At 40.6% G+C, this 15539-nt stretch overlaps 1 protein-coding gene across 2 annotated transcripts in view; it reads right to left on the reverse strand.

Moving 5' to 3' along the window:
- The window catches only part of EIF2B3 (eukaryotic translation initiation factor 2B subunit gamma), a 96278-nt gene that overhangs the window by 15716 nt on the left and 65023 nt on the right, over positions 1-15539 (reverse strand). The window contains exons 6-10 of one of the 2 annotated variants that reach the window (XM_077182450.1): positions 14343-14473; positions 13482-13675; positions 9484-9561; positions 8620-8768; positions 8382-8405 (exon numbers count right to left, since the gene is read on the reverse strand). In XM_077182450.1, coding sequence (XP_077038565.1) covers positions 8382-8405; positions 8620-8768; positions 9484-9561; positions 13482-13675; positions 14343-14473 — 576 coding nt within the window. The remainder of the gene's footprint in view (positions 1-8381; positions 8406-8619; positions 8769-9483; positions 9562-13481; positions 13676-14342; positions 14474-15539) is intronic. The other variant, XM_054638454.2, reaches the window with a different exon arrangement.

The following is a 15539-nucleotide window of genomic DNA, read 5'->3' on the forward strand; positions in this document are numbered from 1 at the left end:
TGGCTGGGACTCATGATCACAGGGGTGAGGCATAAAGACCATGGAAAAACAGGGGAGAGGCAAAAACACTAATAGAGAACTTGGGAACCTGAAACGTTGCCTTTGCCAACATGCTTTACACACCAATACATTTTTACACCAACACACTTTTACACACAAACACAAGAACTCCGGGCACTATGAATCTCACGTTATACACTCAAGTAAATACCAAAGCCTACAATAGATGCCAGCAGTACAGGCTATAATTTATAGATATATTTCAAAGCAAGCATTCGTAAGTGAATTTGGCCTTTGATCTCCTGTTTTTCCCCTTGGGGGTAACAAAATCATTCTACCCCTCTAAATTCTTCGCCCGTCTCTGAGGGTGTTTTCACTACGGAACTTGTTTCATGTCTATTTTCTAGCCAAGCTCATCACTGTGGTATGGCTCCTTTACACTTCTTCCCCACACCCTAAACATTTTGCATTACATATTGCATATACTTGCCAGCACTCGTATTTTCCAGTGAAAGTTCAACTGACCTTAAAGGATTGCCTCAAACATACCTTAATGTGTTTTATTAAGTGAAACTGGGTGCAGGGGGAGGTCGCCAGGAAGGTCATGCCTCACCTCTGAAACTTCAGTTACATCCAGCTCATCTTGGAACAAACAAATTGGTGGCCTTTTATGTAGCTGTAAGCTCAGGGCTGCACACTTCAGCAAAAGAATGCTGCAAGGAGTTTACGCTGGGAAATCCCACACAGAGGAAAACTGACCACCCTCTGGATTCTCTTTTGCAGAGTGGGAGGTGTAGGCCAGGTCATGATTTTACAGACACTTCACTGATGGCCAGGAAAAGCTACTTGTGTCTACGTGAAGGAAACAAAGTAGGAAAATTATATGTTCACTACCACCTCTAGGTTTGCTTCACTTTCCCACCAACTCACACAGACTGAGCGAGGTAACAGGCACAGAAAAAGGAAACCTTTTCTGGGGTTTTTGAAGCACAGTTTTGGGTTGAGAGCTGTGGCCCTTCATAAGACATAATTGGTTAAGTCAGTTTCTATATCATGTGAGCTAGGTTGACATGGAAAAGGTTTCTGTAAATGTCACCCTTACAACTGAACCTGGCTTCTTTGATTCAAAGAGAACTTGTTCAACCCTTGTCTCTTCAGGAACTCAAGAGGTACAATGTGATAATTTCTTTGTCTTCCATACCCAGGCAGGAGAATATTTTAAAGAGCATCAGAGACATTCACGCCCAGATTCCCACCAAAATCCAACAGCAATCAGCTGTTTGAAAAATCTCCATACTCTTTGATTAGACCCATGTGGTTAGCAGGAGACAGAAGCTTATTTATAGCTCTGAAGTCAGACATAACCCTGTCCCCCTGAAGAAGCAAATCAGCAGAATGAGAGGAGATATTTTAAAATGCCACTTTTCAGGGCTCATCTGTGCTTTAAGTTCAACATTTGATGTACAAGATGTTTGGAAAACTGGGATGAGCTCCCTGCACTATCAGGGAAACATCTGTATCTCAGATTAAAGAACAGGTGATTTATTTAAGACAGATTGATGTACCAGGAAGCTAGCCAGAAGAAAATTTTTTTTGAGGAGCTGCTAGTAATAATGTTCCAGACACTCATAAGATAACAGATATTATATGAGAAATTTCCTCAATACATTAGATACAGTAGAATCTTCAGCTGAAAGTAACTGAAAACCAGTTCTGCAAGTAGCTCCACTACTTCCTACTTACTAGTTTCCTACTTTACACTTTCTTCCTCAATTTATCTTCCTGAAAGGAAACTCTGCTGGCCAGAGGTTGTCTCTATTCAGTATCTTACATAGCATGTGCAGTGAATTACATAGTAGAATGAAAATTGTAATTCCTGATGAAAAATGCTCACAGTTTAAAACCAAGAGGTACGACAGAAAGGACAGAACTGCTACATAATCAAGAGAAATAAGACCCCTTTTTACAGGCAGGGACTACTATATATATAGTTTTCTTCATGAATTTAATTTTTATCCATATCCATTATATAGTTTATCCATATATTTAAGATGAGCATGTGCTTTTTCTGAATGAAGCTCTCACTTTTCATCTGCTTTCTGTGATATCTATTCTAAACTCATTCTTCTTTCTAGGGAGGCAGGGACCCAACTAGCAGTGCAAGATAAAGTGTCCAGGAGACAACAGCCATCTTAAAAAATGGTTCAAGATACAAAATGCTTGGGAATTTCAGCATAAGCAGATCTTTATTTTCAGCTTTGCAAGCTATGGTGCTGGCAACAACTTCACCTCCTCATTCCTTTTCATGAGGTTAGGTACTGTAAAATATGTTGCCTTGGCAATAGGATCATGCCTTTGTACTGCCACTGTCCAAGGGGACAAAGACTATTTATGCACTGAACCCCTACAAAGACTCAATTCCACCCTGGTTTTAATTACAACTTTCTTCAAACCACTGACTGTTTCTATGTCAGGTGCTGATTTGGCACTATTGAGGAAACAACCAATAAACTTCACAATCAATCTGCAGTTAGTAGTCAATCCAGCTCACCCTGCTTGTTGTTTTCTTCCTTTGTACATTTTCTCATACAAAGTAGCAATAAATTGAAGACATGTGGTGAACTAGAGTAGCCTTAACCAGTCACATGTGGTCTCTCTCCAGTCCACTCACTAAGCAGAATTATGTCTGTCCATCTACTTTCAACAGGTAGCCAGAACACCTTTAACAAAATGCAGTGCATAACTTACTGTCTTCACATGACTGAAGAAGGATGATGCTAGTTTTGGCTGACAAAACATTTTTGGTGCCAGTTCTTTCTTCACATATCTGGGTACTTTAGTCCTTCATACTAATTTTTACTGCAGCCTATTCCTGCCACCCAGGGAGTCAGAAGCCCAAGGTTTACCACATCTTCCTGTGGCACTCTTCTAACTCTCTCTCTGTGTCCTCAACACTCACATCACCTCCCTGCAGTTTGTAACTCGAAGCCTTTGGTGTCACCTCCCTCGCATTCTAAGTTTCCTGATGCTGCAACACTTTGCAATTTGCTGGCATCACAGTGCAGCCTGACCCAAAACATATCTGCCTTTTTAACCCCTTCCCTTTCCAAAAGGTGACCTTAGCTGTGTGCCACATGGGGAACTTCAGCAGTTCAGTTCAGTTCTTTTGGGTAGGATGTTTGTATGTGGTTCCAACAACATGCTGCAAACTTTACAAGTAAAGACATGAGGGTTTTGTTCAATGATTCCTGCCCCTGCACAAACTCAATAACCTCAGTCACACCTGCACCCCCACTCTTACAGTTCCTGAACCAAATGCCCACTGCATCAAGGCTAACTGGCAAATATCTGCTGCAAACTCCTTTCTGGAGGGTACACTCTCCTTTTCCCATTGCTAATCCTGGTTTGGGATACAGTTTTTCTGGTAAAATTACAGGTGAGACAGGTTTAGCTTCCTTGGTTTCTCTGTAAAGATCTGGTACTTGCTGTGGAGGTGAAATCTAGAAGCAAATCTTGGGCCATTTGCTCTCTGATAATCAGAGCAGCCTATTTATGATTTTCATAAAAACAGCATTTGAAGCAGAATGCTTTCCTGTATTCCCATGAAAAAAAGCAAAGCAGGAAAATACTTCATTTCAGACTATATCTACCACAGAGTCCTTATGGTACTGACTACCACCATGTCAACAAGACCTTTTCAAAGCATGGCTTACAGCAGACTCAGTATTAATCTGAGCTTTTCATGCTTGCCTTCTCAACTAACCTCTAAGTAGCCCAAAGACCAGATTTTTTTCCCTCCTAAAGAGTCCCTTTCCCTGAATCTTTACCAGGGAAACATTAATTTTCCATGACCAAGGAAAAAGGATATAATGTGCACATAAAATGGTCAAGCTCCTTCCCGTAAGTGTATACACTGGGATAGTTTTACTAACAAACAAGAGATTTCGAAATATTTATCTGCAGGGATGGAATAAAGGATTCAACATGTTTTTCCTGTTAATATTATTTGTAATGCTCAGAGCGCTTCAGCACAAGGTCCTGTATGACCAGAGCAATTAGATGTTCCTGCTGCCAGAAGGTAGCAAACTAAGTAAAACAACAAGACTGGTAAAAATAAAGCCAGTGTTTGATAAAAACCAACAAAGCAACCGTTGACTGCTAAAACAAAAGCCAGAACAGGAACCTGAAACTAAATGAATCCATCCATATCTAGGTCTCATTTCAAAACAGCTAAGTGTGCCTAAGTCTATCAAATGAAACAACATTATGGAACCATAGAGTAGTTTGGCTTGGAAGAGACCCTTAAAAGTTATGTAGTCCACACCCCCTTAAATGAACAGGGACATCTTTAGCTAGACCAGGTTGACCAGGGCCTCATTCAGCCTGGCCTTGAACATTTCCAGGGATGGAGCAGTCCCAGCTCCTCTGGGCAACTTGTGCAAATGCCTCAAAACCTTTACAGTAAACAATTTCTTCCTTATATCTAGTTGATATTCTTTTAGTTTAGAGCCACTAGCCCTTGTCCTGTTGCAGCAGGCCGGGCTGAAGTTTATAAGCATCAATCTTAGAAGCCCCCTTTAAGTTCTGAAAGGCCACAATGAGGTGTCCCTGGAGCCTTCTCTTCTGACCAACCCCAACTCTTTCAGTCTTCACGGAAGTGTTTCATGGTTCAGCCCTCTGATCAGTATTATGTCTGATCATATGTGTTATGGTCCTTACAGCTGAGAGGTGTGGGAAGAGAGATTGACAGTGAAGAATGAGACAAAAAAAGCGGTTGAGTATCTCAGCCTTCTCCTCATCTGGTGTAACCAGCTTGCCAGCCATGCTTATCAGGGGGTTAAATTTACCAGGCATTACTTTTCATTTGCTAAATGGCACAATCCCCTGGGCAACCAAGCTCCAGTCAGGTCTGTGGGTGTTACACGCTGTCCCTTTGCAAGAGAGCTACAATGAGGGGACTCCTGCACCAGAAATCCAGGGACCCTCTTGTGCTGCTCCACCCCTGATGAAAACAGAGCAAAGAGAAGGGGCAGTCCTGAGCCACTACAGAGACTAAGGACACACACAGCTACTGCAGGAACATCCACACAGACAAGGTTTTCAAGCAACCTATGATTTTAACTCAATTAGTAGATTTTTTCCAACTATGTAACTCAGTGCAGTCATTTGTCACTGAGCTCTAGGGAGCCATCCAGAGGGAAAAAAAGAAGTGTTTTGCCACTGCAGCCTGCCACCTGGGCAGTCAGCATCTCTCAGCACTTGTGCTGTTGTATAAATTACATCCCTCCCAGCTTGGTCAAGTATGTCCATCATTCAGCACATATGTAATCTTTGCTATTTTATTGTCTCATTGATGGAAGAATTAGCTGCACAGTGGGAAACACATTAAGAAAGGACTACCAATTATTTTGCCCTGTTACTAACTTCTTTAATCCCCTGTAATCTCTTCTAAGGGGGGATTCATATCTACTCAAATCACTTCACAGGAGACATATATAATGTAATAGAAGCCCTACACACCAAAGCAAACAAACTCAGCTTCTGGTACTCCAGAGTATCAAATGCACCAGCCATTGCTGGAGGACAGATCATAATTTGCAAACAGTATGCAATGGACTGTCCAAACTAACCCCAGTTACTTGATCCATTCAGTTGGGAAAGTTATCATCACCTAGGCCATGACCTCTGTTCCTCCAGTAATGAGGCAACCACTGCCTAATAAGAGATACCTGGTTTTGTTCTAATCACCTTGTGGTGTTCCCACCTACACAGCAAGAATTTATCAATTTCAGAAGCTGGTATTAAATACCAGCTGTGAGGTTATTCAAAAGCTTTCTTCTGGTTTGGAGATATAATTTGTGGATCTTGATGCTGCAGCAATTATGGCACAGGACCCTCAATCACATAGGAGAACTACCAAGAAATAAACATTTTAAATTTTGGTTTTGGTGAGTTTTGTTTGTTTATTTTGTTTTGCTTTTTCTATCTTGACATAATGAACTGAAGCTGCTGATCACCTTTGCAGCTCAGACAGGAAAAAAAAAGAAAGATTCAAGCCAGAGAAGCTAGAGGTCATAGAAGAGGCAAGGGAAATACTAAGGCAGTGAGTGCCATGTAGCTCTTGATAAATGAACTTAGAATGCAGAGCAATTTTTGCACTTGGTTGTTCTCACTATCCCAACTTTAAAAGATTTATCTGATCTTTCCTTCTTCTGAGTTATCTATACACCTTTGTCTTTTCCATAAGTGTCCTACTGCAGTCTTCTCAGCCTACTGCTTCAAGCTGTTGTTACTGCAAAGAACACTCCTGAGAATGGCCTTCAGTTACCACTCACATTTGACTTGGGCATTATTATACAAGACCATTAGTCTGGTTGAGCTGCTCATGTCAGTATAAAAATGTATATTCTTTAAATGACACAGTTTTTATCCACTTCTCAATGCAATTTCAGAAGTTTCTAATATACAACACTTTAGTTGATAAAACTGCCTTACTTGTAGGAAATCTGCTGTGCAATATAAAAATGGATTAGATCTGTCAAGGCACTTTATTATGCTCATTTTGACCCGTATCAGCCGACACATACTGACTTTCCAATTAAAGATGAAGACATTTTCTGAAGTTGTGATTAGATAAAGCCTGAGTTGTTTTAGAGACACTTGGGAGAAGAGGTGTTTATAAGGAGTTGTCCACTGTGGACAGTTTAGAGCAAAACCACATATAATTTATCCACCTGTTCCAAATGGATCCATCAACACGAGTAAGAATGATTAGCATTTTAACAAAAATCCATCAGATTTAACCAAAGTAATGAAAGAGAATCAAAATACATTGAAAAATACATAGAAATCCTTCACTGCAAGCAAGGCTTCTTTCAACAAAACTCAGCAGCTAGAGTACTTCTGTTTCTCACTACCTGTGTATGCATGACTTCATGCCCCTCTAATCTTAAGACTTATCATGATGCAATAAGAAATAATTTATCAGCTCAGTATCTGTGCAGATCTACATAATATTAATTAGAGTATGCTTTGCAATAAAGATCCAGGGTATATAGTCTTAATTCCATCTGGAGAGGAATAATTGCAAATTTGACTCCAGTGCATCAGCGTGCAGTAACCATAGAGCAGCTAAAGGGGGTAAAACCCCTGGGACTGTGAGGTTTTTCACTCTTTGGTGGCTATATTGTTTTCACCAAGAGTGACTAGGGATCACATTGTTTTCTAGAATTCACAAAAATGTTACCCCAAAAGTCAGTTTATCTCACTTATAAATAATATATCACCAACTTTACAATGCTTGTGGAATTTTGTGAAACGCTTAACATAACAGCTCTGGGATCGATTTAGGATTTAGAGCACTACTAAATGCCAATGCAGACAAACACAAGATGATTTGGGACTCTTCATAAAAAATAGTGCTATTTATACACTTAGCTGCCTCTGCTATTTAATGGTAGAGCTGCTGACCTCATATGCAAAACCAAACCATTATCATTGTGGCATCAATTCGTTAATCAAAATGACAGAGGGTCTCATGATCAAATGAGAGAGGTTCCTCTACTTTTTATGACAGTAGTGCTTGTGATACAGCCATACTGGATCCATCTGTGATTGAACTGGAAACCAGCTATTTTCTATACTCAATGGAATTCTGATTTATGATGTGTTTGAAATTACTGTGGATTTCTATTAAAGACAAACACTTTGTGGTAAGGTACCATACTTACCTGTAATTTAGTTATGTAACAGTAGTATCCTCCATAGACCCCACATCCTTTGGGGTTTTATGTTTTTCAGATATGCAACTTTCAGAGCCAACTTGGCATTTTTTAAGAGTTTGGCCTTTTTCCTGAGGCCCTAAGCAAACCTCAAGCCATGAAGGAGCAGAGAATTTATACAGGTCTGCACAGACTCAATCAGCAGTTTCCTTTCCACTGACATCCACAGGAAGCCAGCATGTATGGAAAGATGGGGGCATGCAGACATCAACAATTACAGACAGGCCACTTTTCCCACATTTGGAAATGTACAGCTCAAGGCCAGCTATTTAGTCAGTGTCTTTAGTGCATGAGAAACCTCTACTAGTTGGCAGATTTTCTCTTTGAAAAGTTTATTAATTTATTCTATTACTCAGCATAGGCAATGGTAAAGTAAAGGCTGCAGGATGACAAAGAAAGGGCCAAAGAAAATGACATTTTAGGTGAAGCTGTAATGTTCAAATGTGAGAAGACTATTTCTAGCTGGCAAGCATACCACTTTAAAATATGCTTTGTGCCTCAAATATTTTAGGGATACTCACTGATCCAGCCACTAAAATAACACTTGGAAGAATGACATACAAGCTCATACAGACTCATACATCCACTTAACTTACTTACACATTCTGAAGATGACAGGGTCTACTGTAAAAAGAAGACATTTATGTTCCAAGACTCTTGTTAGTTCATTTCACTTATGCACTTCTGGACTGCTTATAGAGCAGTCTTTGGAAACACACCCCCTGGTATCATCTCTTCTGGCTGAGGATTCTTTACAGGACAAAAATTACTGACTTATGATCTATCTAGAAAAAGAAACTGCAAATTTAGGGAAGTAAGGTACAAAAAGGTAACTTACCCTTCCTCAATTGTAACAGAATTCATGATGATACAGTTTGTTATCTTAACTTTGTCTTTTATGGTACACATGCTACCGATGATGGAGTGTTTGATGGATGTCTTCTCTCCAATTTGTGTGGATGACCCAATGATACTGTCTGACCCAACCTAGGGAAGAAAAGAACAGAAATTAGCAAAAGTACATGGAGCTCTCTGATACGTGTTCTCCATACACTTCTCCCAAAGCACATCTCAAGCACTCATCAATAAAATTTACCCTGCTCTACCCTGAGGGATCCTTGGCAGAGGAAAGACCTGAAAATTTAGGGCCCACCCCACAGGCAGACAGACAGTCTTCCCAGGTCTGTTAGCCTGGTAAAACTCCTAAAAAAATCCAGTGGATCTGGCTTTGTAGGCTTCATGCAGAAAGGTAAGCACAGTAGGCACGTTCCTGCTGGTACTCACTGGTTTCACTCAGGTTTGCCCTGTGAGACCTGTTAAAGGGAGGCTTGAAGCTGGCATTCAACCAAAACACATTAGCAAGAAGCAAAGCTAAAATACTGATCCTTTCTGGGTTTGGTGTCCTTAGGGAGGCAAACTGCTCAACTACCAGGAACTGCCATTAGGAAACAAGAGGCTGCAGTGTCTGACTTGGGAGTAAGATAGACTTTTTACCAAACATTTTAAAAGAGAGAGACTGAAAGGCAGGAACCCATGGGTGAGCCTACAGAAGAGTCTGGGCTGCATCACCTACGTTCCACCATTCCACTCTTCAGAACTTGGCTTCACTTCCAATAGTGGGACTCAATTTTAGCAAGCAGTTCTTGAAACAAAGGGGTTGCAGACTACTGAAAGAACAGAGATGGGAAACAGCAACACTTACCATGCCTCTATCAGTGATCTGTGCAGATCCATGAACCAACGACTCTTCCAGTCCCAGATTAAGCAATAATTTGGGAACCTACATGAAAAAACCCACATCACAAATTAACATGATACTGCTGTACCCACAAGTTACATAAACAGCTCAAAGATGGCTTTGGTTTCCATTGCACAAGTGTATTTGCCACAAACATTTTAAATTATGGGGAAAGGTAGGTCACTGCATTTCAAATGTCCACCAGTTATGTGTGATTTATCATCTCCCACTTTTGTAAAGGAGACAGGTACACTACTACCACAGTGCACTACATGTCTCCTTTCAACTCAGCTTCCCACCTGTGGAGAAGCAGTGGATCAGCAGCAGCAAGCAGGCTGCCTCCAGCTGAGCACAGTGACATCCTGTACGTCACCACAACGTCCAGCATCTGCCATTCCTAATGCAGCTCAGCTTGTTTTACAGTCCAGTAAAGCAAAGGAGGGAAGCAAGTAATAACAAATATAAATCAGTAAACTCGCATAAAAAGATGACTGTGTCCAGCCCACTCCATAAGATAGTACTCTGAGGCATGGGCAACAAAATTGTATTTCAGATGTTAAAGTAGAAAGAAACTAAAGATGATCAAGTGGCTATTCCAGATGATGGAAAGCTGCACAAGAAAAGGCTCTTGACAGGGAGAAGGCAGGTGTTAGACAAGCAGACAGAGCAGCAGTAGGTAATAAAGAGAGACACAGCCCATGAGGTAGCCAAGAACAAATCCATAGAGAGCAATTCTGAACTGGCTCCTGAAAGGAAGGGGAACTAGCATTGTAGGAGATGGGATATCACTCCATCATTCCTTCTTTTGTGGATGAAAGAGCAGCCTGAGGCATTCTGCATCTCCTGGCTGAAGCCAAGGTCACACAGCACAGAAGAAGTGATGACAGCAGGGATGGGGATGTCAGGGGAGGTGGGAGCATTGCAGCAATGCACAGACACAGTGCTACACAGTTACTGGCAGGGGTGATGCTATGTATGATGTCTCTTGGTAGGACAGAGAGACAGGGATGTATGAGGGCTAAGAGGTTTGCATCACAGCAAACTGTCTGGCTGAATGAGATGCAGCATGTGCTGGGGCTGGTGTGGAGCTCTGCACGTGCTGTTGGCCATCCAGGATGTGGGCACTCACTGTCCATCTGGGAGGTCATCTGGAGTCTCAGCACAGTGATGGTGAAACTGAGTTTGCCTCAAGGGAGGAAGCAGCATTCATTAAGTCTTCCTTTTCTCTACCCAAGCACCTACTTTTACAAAACTCTTAGAAAAGCTTATCTCTGAGATCTCTATTGCTCTGTTAAATTTGGCTGAATGTTGCCAGCAATTTCCAAAGTTGCTATTAAGGAACTGCTACACAGTACAATTGTGTAAAATTGTTTCCTTAGAAAGCTGGGATAACAAGAGCTGATGGCTAAGGAATGAACCTCAAAAAGCAAATCCCCCAGATCTGAAGAAGATGGGATCAGATGAGCTCAGATTTCTGAGCTATCATTTCAATTTGCTTGTTGCCCCAGTAGACATTTTCACACCTGCAGCTCTTTATATCTTGAAGTTGGCCCTTCCGACTAGACTTGGATTTTGTTTATTTTTTAAAAAGCAAGAGTAGATTAGATTCTTCAGTCCAAGGTGCAGGCACTGCAGAAAACCACCAGGTTACCAGAACACCACAAACTAGGCAAATCTGCCTGGATGATGCTGGCTGGGTGAAGAGATGTCCCAGCATGTCACCTGACACAAAGATCCAGGACAGGAACACACACTAAAGCATACCTACAGCATAGGTTGGAAAGATTCCTACTATCCAGTGTTGATCTGCAGGAAGGGAAAAAAATGAAGAAAGGCTCTTGACCTCCCCAGTGGAAAGGTGGTGGGGTGAAATAAATAAAGGATTTTACTGGCCAGAGCAAAGGCCTTATTAGAATCAGTCAGTGGTAGTGCAGCCTGAGGGGTAACCCACAAAAGCTACAAGCTCAAGCATTTTGCTCTAAAAAGAAAGGTTAGACTGGGGGCAGGAGTCAGAGGGAGTGCCTGGGTCAAGGGAAGGTTTAAGATGTGTTTGGATTTAATTCATCTTACAAAGAAACTATTTCCTGCTATTGAAGATAACTCCCTCCTGAACCCACCTGCCCACACACAGGCTGCAGGCATCCAGAAACCCAGCTGGAAGTGAAATGATGTGAGCAGTGTTTCCTCACCAGAAGGGCAATGGGTTAGGATGCCATTCCTTCCCACAGCTACTGGACTGGACTGCTACTGCTATGTGGGTCCCTCCTTTGGGATCTCAAAGTTATAGGTCCTGACTTTGCAGCAAGGGGATCAGAATCTGGTCTGTGAAGGCCAAGATAAGAGCAAACTAAACACCCAAAATCTTCCTTAGAGACCAACAAAACAGGTAACCCTGTGCCCCCCCACCCCCCCAATCAAATTAAATGTGCATCTTTTATGAGGATTAGCAAGAGAAACAAAATGCAGTGGCACTGAAAAAAGGAACTGCTTTCTCACAACTCCTCATTAAGCTCCATTTTATGTTTTACCTCCACATAGTTTCCTTAGAAATTTTACCATCCTGAAAAAGTTCAAAATTCAAAGAAAATCCTTTCCAACGTTGAAGGCCCCAATGTGACTTCAAAACACTAATTCTTTGTACCACCCAGGAGCAAATATATTTCCTGAACTAACCAAAATGTAGAATATTTAGGTTAAAAAAAAACCCAACCAAAAACAAAAAACCAACACAAAAAATCCCACATGGAGTCTGACTGGCTTAACTCAATAACTTTTTACTGAAGTGGCTGCTGCCAAATGTACACGCACACTTCCCTTAGCAAGTGGTATTCTCCCTTAACCCTTTGGGCACACTTGCTCCTGCTATTTTTGGGGAAGTTTTCTCTGACAGCAGTGTTGCATCTCTTCCTCATCTCTCTAAGCACAAAGCAAATCACTTTATTTCTGTGTTCCTCTACAAACATCAAGGAGAAAGAGCTCCAGTGTGTCAACTCCTGCTGTCATTCCTCAATTCTGATTTGCATGAATTAATCCATTAATGTTGTCAAAAAGAAAGCAACTCAGTCTGAGAGCAAATGCAAGGCAGTGACCACTTCCAGAATTCCCAATACAACTTTATCACCTTTCCAGCTCCACTTCCAGAAATATTGAGTCTTTCCTTACTGGTCTTTCAAAACTAGAGGAAACTGTCCATTCATGACAGCAATGAAGTTCATCACTAGCAGAGCAAAGTATAGAGAATTGTACATTGCATCAGCCAGTGTAGTAAAAAAACCCCCACAACCCTGCCCCACAAAGATATTAAGAGCTTTTAATCACCAGCTTGTTAGGTAGTACAGGATTTCCCTAATTCTCATCTGTTATTTTTTCCTTTTATGAATTCTCAGTAGTGTGAAAGTGAAAGCTGCAACAGATGCTGCCTCAGATCAAGAGTTCACCTCTGTGTGTACCTGGAGTCCCACAGTAGGAAAACCTGTTCATAAAAGAATCCTTTTATAATGGAAATCATTAGGCAAATTAAATGAAAGGGTAGTTTACATCGCTCTTCAAATTGTTAATAATCTTTGCTATTATCACAAACAAACATCTGCTAGGAAGAGTCCAGTCAGAACTGACCTTGCTTTTAGGACATGGAGGACATTGATTAAATGAGCTATCAAAGTTACTTCCATTCTCATTTTCCACACTTTGTGGCTCTTTGGCTGCAGGTCTTGCCGCTCCCAAAAACCCAGAAGAGTGTGTAGGGTGAGGGTAAATCAAATCTAGAGTAAATCAGTGACAGAACTGTTTCCTGGCCTCACATCCTATCCAGCCAGCAGCAGGGTGATGTGTGCCTGGATAACGTGGCTCTGGTTCAATTCCTACATACTCCTCAGCTGTGTCACAGGGAGTCACTCCTGCAGGGTGAAATGTCCTGTAAGCTACTGCTGGATTCCCAGGTGGAACCTCTGTATTTTCCTCACCTGTCTGTTGGCTTCAATGTACAGCCCAAGAGTATTCACTCGGTAGCACAGCCCCTCCTTCATGATATGGACGTAGCAGCGCACTTTCCCTTCGTGGAGAGTCTCATTCATATCTCCTCTGTGATCATTCCAACAAGAGTTATCTGGAGCAGGTTTCAGCAAGCTATTATCTTCCTTTATGAAACTATAAATGTCTGGAGAACACACACATGCATGAAGTTAGACAGGATTTAATGAAATACCTTCTGAAGAGGAATACTATTAAAATACTGTTGGTGAAGGGAAATCTTCACCTCACCTCATCTCCATGGCTAGATACTCAGCAATCATTAACAGATTTTATCACATGTAGTGAGTAAGTGCTTATTTTTATTCTGCAGGTGTGAATTAAGGAATCAGGACAGATACAATATTTTGCCCAAGGTCACACAAGGAGACAGCAGAAATACTAGAAATAAAATCCAGAATCTGAGATCCTGTCAAGTTCCCAGTACAGGGTGGTTAAGGCTTAGTCTGTTGTCCTACCCAATTTTAGGAACTCCCTCCTAAAATTACATTTTCAACAATGAATCTAACTTTTTTCCAGAAAAAAAACCCCAAACAAACTAGAGCTCCTAGCTGATTTTCTAATGGTTTACACCAAAATAAGGGAGGACAAAAAATGTATATAGTCCACAATACTATTTGAAAAAGAAATCTACTAGAATATTTGCTAGGGAAAAAAAGGTTCCTCTGCTGAGGAAAAAAAGCTGAATCTCTAAAATAGTGTTTCAGGCTAGTTCCGTACTCTACTCCATAGCTCAGCTGTAGCATATGGGCTTTAAAACTTCCATAAACCCAAATCTTTGGTATTGTACTGACCTAGGGATGCTTGCTCTTTTTTCTTTTGGTCCTCTTCTTTGTTGTCTAGTCCTTGCTGCAATGATGCAGGAGAAGAAAACTGTTTCCTAACCAGATGAGGAATCAGTTCACTCCGGAGAGATGTGATTGTCCTGGGGAAAGAGACACATGAGGTCTGTGAAAGCTAAAAATTATGTCTTCATTTTCTTTGTGTAACATTATCAGACATTTTGCAAACTTCATGGGGATGAATCAAAATGGCAAGACATTAAGACAATTTCCACTAGTCACCTGCTTCCTTAATGCATTAAAATATAAAGAAATACTCAAAATGAGAAAAAAGCTTCATTTTCAGAACTATGTCCCCTATATTTTAACAGATGTGACTATAATTTAATATGTCCTTATTCTACAATTCATACTTGTGTGGAGATGGAATGCAGATGGAATGCAGAAAGTACCAACATTGTAATGACAAAAACTGAAGTCACTTTATATGGCTCAAAAAATAGCATCAACTGACTGGAAAAGAGAGAATAAAGCACCCACAGAGGGAAAACCTAAGCAGTTCCTCTTCTTTGTGATAAAAATATGGAAATACTCAAGGATATATGAAATATCAGATCATTAAAGTAAAATTTTTATCATACATTAATGATATTCCTGTTCAAATGACAGATCCAGAACATTTTAAAGACTCAATCCTTTAACAAGAGAAATTAAGACATTTCAGTTTAGGTCCCAAGACCTTCATGTTCTTTAGATGTTGCAATATAAAAGGTGTAAGTGAACAGAAAGCTTCCAGAGGCTTCAGCTGACAATACACCCATCTTCCCCTTGTACAGAATTCAACTTTTATTGTATCCATTCTGATACCCCAATACTAGGAGGTGGGGAAATCAGGAGGAGTTTTATCCCAAATCACCTATGCCTTAAAAAAGTGTCCGAATCACTAGTGTATCTCTACTCTTATATTAATTTATACATTGCAATGAATCAACAAAAAACTCTCCCAAAAGACAAATATCAATGAAGAAAATCTATTGTACTATGGGATTATAACTCTGCAAATTTAATTTTGACTATGAGAAGAAAATTTTATTTTTCAATAAAGTATTTGGGGAAAAAACCAAATCAACAGTTTTTACAGTTGGAGTGCAGTCTTAAAATAGCTTTATTGTTGTTGTTTCATTATTTTAACAATCTCCATTTAGTTAC

This window comes from Agelaius phoeniceus, chromosome 8 (assembly GCF_051311805.1).
Source record: "Agelaius phoeniceus isolate bAgePho1 chromosome 8, bAgePho1.hap1, whole genome shotgun sequence".
NCBI lineage: Eukaryota > Metazoa > Chordata > Aves > Passeriformes > Icteridae > Agelaius > Agelaius phoeniceus.